Source organism: Cajanus cajan, chromosome 8 (genome assembly GCF_000230855.2).
Source record: "Cajanus cajan strain Asha chromosome 8, NIPB_CcT2T_4, whole genome shotgun sequence".
Classification (NCBI taxonomy): domain Eukaryota; kingdom Viridiplantae; phylum Streptophyta; class Magnoliopsida; order Fabales; family Fabaceae; genus Cajanus; species Cajanus cajan.
The window spans coordinates 26,521,609-26,527,417 of NC_138524.1; the positions used below are offsets into that span (position 1 = coordinate 26,521,609).

The following is a 5,809-nucleotide window of genomic DNA, read 5'->3' on the forward strand; positions in this document are numbered from 1 at the left end:
AGAGTCCAAACCGGGCATATCACGGTACGACCATGCAAATACGTCCTTATATTCCCTTAACAATTGGATCAATTGCGCCCTTATTTCATCACTGATATGGGTCCCAATGTTGACCTCTTTTATCTCTTGGCCCTGCCCCAAATTCACGGTCTCCAATTTCTCTTGATACGGTTGGAGTAGACGAGCTTCTTGATTTAGCAGTCTTTGCAGATCCGGAGAGATGGTCTCCTCATCACTGTCCAACTCAACCCATTCACCCTCAACTTTCGGATCCCGGTCGGAGCGAACAATCACAGACATAATTGTTTTATTGGTTCTGTTTTTGGTTTAGAATTATTAATGTTAATTAGAGAAAGGGAGAAAAGAACAAATGAGAGAATGATGTGTGAAAAATGCCTCTTTATTGATATGTATAAAAAAAACTGTACAAAAACCCTTATTTACATGAAAAGGATCTCATGATCTCGGGTACTGATCATGAGTCCCAGAAAGAAAAGAAAAATGTGGAGGGGCCCTATCGTGGCTTGCTCTTCTCTCTACTCCTGCTTCGGCAGAGGATTCTTGCTCACGTCGGGCGCTGTCGAATCAAAAGTGATCCACCCAGCATCGATAAGGTCTTGGACCTTATATTTGAGAGCTCTACAGTTCTCCGTTGAATGCCCCGGTGCCCCCGAATGGTATAGACATTTGTCTTGCAGTTTGTACCAATCGGGGTAAGGTGGATCAATCTTCCTTGGTGGAATGTAAGCTAGAAGATGAGCTTGCTCTAGCTTCGGTAGGAGGTCGCTATATGTGGTCGGAAGTTTATCAAACTTCTTCACAGGGTTGTACTGCGACTTTCCCGACTTCGAAGCGGAGGAAGATGAAGAAATAGTTATGACGTTGACTCCTCCCTCCTTCTTCTTCCCAAAGGTCTTCTTAGCTTCAAATGATTGGGAAGGCTTAGCTAGCTTCCCACTTTTCAGCCCTTGTTCCACTCTTTCTCCAATGGTGATGATGTCTGAGAAGAGTGTTGTCGTGTTCCCTATCATCTTGTCATAATAGGGACCGGTCAACGAGTTTATAAACAGGGACACCGTCTCCTTATCCGACAGCGGGGGCTCTATTTGTGCCGCCAACTCCCTCCATCGTTGGGCGTACGCCTTAAAGGATTCATCACTTTTCTTACTCAAGGCTTGAAGATCGGACCTATCGGGTGTTAGGTCGATGTTATACTTGTAGTGCTTGAGAAATGCGTCGGCCAACTGCTTCCATGTAAGCACCTGATTCCCATCCAGCTGCATATACCAGTTGAGTGCGGTGTCAGCCAAGCTCTCTTGGAAGCAATGGATTAAGAGCTTTTCATTAGAGGCATATGCAACCATCTTTCGGCAATACACGGTGAGATAACTTTTGGGGCAAGTCGATCCCACATACTTTGGGAGATCGGGCAGTTTAAATTTAGGAGGGAATTGGATGTCCCTCACTAAGCACATGTCAACGGCATCTTTGATATCAAAATCATGCCCCTCCATAGCCCTCAACCGGTCCTCGAGAGCGTGGAATTGTTCCTTTGAAATCTCGGGCTCTCTAATTGTAATCCCCGCCCCAAGGGGTACAGCTTGCGGAGGCTCTTGCTCTTGCTCCTCCTCATGATGGGACTCATGGTCACTGTGTTGAGCCCCGTGTATGTTTTGGTGACGCATGAGTTCCATCATTTGCGCCATTTGCTCCTTGAGCTGTGAGAGCTCGGTTGTAAGCTTCTTGTTTTGTTCCTCCAACGCGTCCATTTTCTTGAGTTTCTGCGCGCGCGTGAGGACAGAGAGATGACCAGCCACTTTCTAAAATGAATGCTTAATCTAATTAGTTTATTTATGGAATGAATACACTCTTGACATGAGCTTGATAACCTTCCATCTTTAAGGCGCTGCCTTTTTAAGACGGAGGTTTACCACCCTCCTTGACTTATGATCTCTCCCCAACAGAGAATCTCAATAGTCATGGGTCTCTTTCACTCCTGTCAAGGGGTATTGGTGAGCCTAAAATGAATGGTTATGAGGATGCATGATGTCTTATTGGTAATGATGCACATGCTCCTCACCTTTATTATATTTTTACACATGGTCTTTCCTCTCATGTCATGACATTTTTCATGCATGGGGGTTATTCTTAGACCTTATCACGAGGTTTATTATTAATGCACAAACAATGTCACATAGACCTATACACAAACAATTCACTCATCCACGAACAGTCACGAGCGAATCACGAGGTAGGGGTATCCTGCAGAAAAGTGCATATTCAAGGAGGTTCTAACTGTTCTCACTGGTCTGAGGCCCCCAAGGTGCCCCCATTATAGGGACCCAATTCCTCTCGTCGTAAGTCGATGGAAAGTTCCAACGCACTGTCGGACTTGAGTTCATGGTTTTCACCTTGAGTGATGCTTTCCGACAACGGTCTACGGGCACCTATAGACCCATTCGACAACCGGCCGTACTAACATCCACTCCCTATGGCTTTCCACTCATGCCCCCGGGTATAGAGGGAACTGTTGTGTGCAAAGGTTTGTGTGCAGTTTTTATTTCAAACAATTGCGAAAATTTAAACATACAACAGTTATTAAAAACCACATAGATAAAACACATTATCATACAAGTTAGGGGTAATGAAGTAATTTTAAACTATTATTTTAGAAATAATCCATCACTAAATGGGACTGACTCTCGAGGCTTCCCCAGCAGAGTCGCCATCTGTCGCCACCCGCCGAAACGGACACTTGGCATTCGCGACGATGGTTGGACTCTTTTTAAGTTTTGAAAGATGTTGGATTGTTAGAACGACTTATTCTCAAACTGAGACCTCATTGAGCTAACAATTTTGTTTAAATGACTCTCACCAATCCATCTTAATCCCAAGCGGGACCCTCCATGGATTGGTGGTTTTCGCAAAAAGAAGGGGTTCTTGGAGTCGCCACCAATGTTTTACTCAAAACATTGGAAAAAGATATAAGGCAATTGATTTTCGCAAATCAACTTCGGCCATTACAACCAGAGTTGGGTAAGGGAGTCGGTTACGTGTGAGGAAGGTGTTAGCACCCCACAACGTCCCTTTCGGGTTCCCTATGACAGATTATTTCATAAATAATAGCGTAAAGTTACTAAATTACCCCCATTTATTAGAACGATTATAAGTAAACTATCTACATGTTGAAAGCGTGCAATGCAACAATCAAAAAGCGATAAATGAAAGCGGTAAAAGAAAGGACTTGGAAAGAAACCTTTGAAGCGTGCTTTTATATATTCAAAAAGAGTTAGGAGGCTTTTTGGCGCTCCTTCCCACTACACGCTCGCTCGCTCCTTTCCCTAGAACAAATATTAACTATGGAAATCAAAGAGATTTCCCTTCGACTTGTTCGAGTCTCAAGCTTCAAGGCTCATGACTCAAGAACTTAGTCGGGTTGGCTCTCAGAAAGGTTCCTAGGGCAGAGAATAGCTCAAAAACCCAAGAATCCTCAGCAAGAGGGTCCAAACGTGTGGAAAAAGTGTGGGAGGACGTGCAAATGACGTCCTATTTATAGGATTGGGGCGCAATACGGCCTGGGAGGTCAATACGGCCCGTACTGGGTTTTTGAACTACAGTACGACCGTATTGAATTTGGTACGGCCGTACTGAAGTTCAAAAACTTCAGTACGGCCGTATTGAGTTCACTACGGCCGTATTGCAGTTCAAATGGCTCAGTACGGCCATACTGAACCTCTGGGAGGGTGTATTGAGCTCCAATCCTCGCACACCCTTATTCTAAGCTACTCTAAGACTTCTAGACCTACAAAGAATCATCCTAGGGTCTTCCAGGAGTCCTTCCGGCTGACTTTCCTTCGGTCTTCGAGAGTCTTTGAGCTTTATTTCCGACCCGGACAATTTTAGGGGTCTACAATACCCAAACCCTTATGTCCTGACAGTAGTACTGGACCTCCGAGTCTAAGTGGCACACCTGAGCAATCACCTATTGATGTCTATACCTGGTTCTCTTTGGAGTTCTTAACGTTGTTCTATACCTGACCTGGTTGAGATAGGTCAAACGCTGGATTCGGTAGGGTTTATGCCACCTAGACTGCTCAACCTTAGTTGTTGGAGATCTCCCATTTGTATATGCGTGACAACGCATTAAATATTAAGTTGTATATTATTGTTGTTGTTGTATTAAAGTTGCTTCTAAGTTGTATGAATAAGTTGAGTTTTTATGTTGAACTGTATGGTCGTTTGGGATGATGATGGATATGCATTAATATGTGTCATGAGATACATTTATTACATGATTGATAGTGGATGATTGTGTGGTATAGACTATTGTCTGTACTTGTATGATTGATTTTTGAACTCTAGCTGACCCTTCTGTTTCCATGTGGTGGAACTGCGATGATCATACTTGGTATGGGAGCAGGTCAGGGCTAGCTTGAAGTTGAGGTGTCCGCTGCGAGACGGGAAGTTTTGATCCTCGTGTTAGAGTTACCATTTTGGGGTAACAGTTTTGTCTGTGCTTGACGGGCACTAGGAAATATTATTTTTGGGATGACTGTACATATATGGAGTTCTATTTTATAACCAGAAACTTAGTTATTTTCATTTTTATTTGTACATGTATGTATCAGTTATCCAGCTTAATATTTCTCTTAGTTTCACTAGCAGTAGTGCAATTCCACTAAGTGTAGAGACCATGGTGAGTCGTTACACTTTTATGGTATCAGAGCCGGTCGAGTCTTTTGGGATACTCTGTGGGGAGTGATCCTTTTAGGTTTCTGTTGTGTCATATCTCTAATATGTGTTAATTTTGGTGAGTTGTAATGGTGAAGTGTTAGTAAAAGAATTTTTGAATTCTTTTAGTATGGTGAAGCCTCAGTATGATCAGATTGCTAAGGCCATGGAGATGATGGCCATGGCGATGCAGCAACAGAGTGCTCACTTTGCTCAGATGGAGGCGGGTAGAGCTGCGGATGAGGCAGCTAGACTGGTGGTCTCTAAGGATGGAAGAGATTTAGTAGAGTTCAGGAGATGTCAGCCTCCTCAGTTTAAAGGGGAATCAGATCCTAATGTGGCAGATCAGTGGTTGAGCGAGATGGAGAAGATCTTCAGTGCTCTAGGGTCTTCTAAGGAGAGGAAGTTGGCCTTTGCAGTTTACATGCTGGCAGGCGAGGCTGAGTACTGGTGGAGAGGCACCAGGCAGATGATGGGGAGTAGAGGTGTGGTTGTAGATTGGGATTGTTTCAAGAGAGTTTTCTTGGAGAAGCATTTCCTGGACAGCGTTAGATACGCTAAGGAGGTGGTGTTTATGAGATTGCAGCAGGGGAGCCTGTCTGTATCAGTGTATGCGATGAGGTTTGAGCATTTGGCTCGTTTCTACTCTCAGGCCATATCTAAGGCTTGGAGATATAGAAAGTTTGCAGAGGGGTTGAGGCATGACCTGAAAAGGGTCATAGTCCCTATGTCCATAGAGGAGTTTCTTGCCTTAGTTAAGAAGGCGAAGACTGTTGAGAGATTGGAGGGTGGTGGTAGCAGTGGCAAGGCTGCTAGAGTTCAGGAGGGATCATCTAGATCTAGGAGGGGAGACCAGTAGAGGGGACCCTATGATAGGCCTGTTCAGTCTTAGAGAGGTGCTATCAGTAGGGGACCTCGTCTTGTTACTCCTTAGAGTGGAGCACCATCCGTGCGATGCTATAGATGTGGAAGAGCACATGTGGTTAGAGATTGTTTCCATCCGGGGAATGTTTGTTTTAGATGTGGCAGGCCAGGCCACCTTTTCAGAGATTGTTAGATGCCATTGACTCCATCTAGG

At 44.3% G+C, this 5,809-nt stretch overlaps 1 protein-coding gene across 1 annotated transcript; it reads left to right on the forward strand.

The window, feature by feature from the left end:
* Nucleotides 1-4,948: 4,948 nt before the first annotated feature.
* Nucleotides 4,949-5,590, forward strand: LOC145950365 (uncharacterized). Its single transcript, XM_083061453.1, has one exon. It carries the CDS (start codon nucleotides 4,949-4,951, stop codon nucleotides 5,588-5,590), a length of 642 nt encoding a protein of 213 aa, XP_082917579.1.
* Nucleotides 5,591-5,809: the final 219 nt, after the last annotated feature.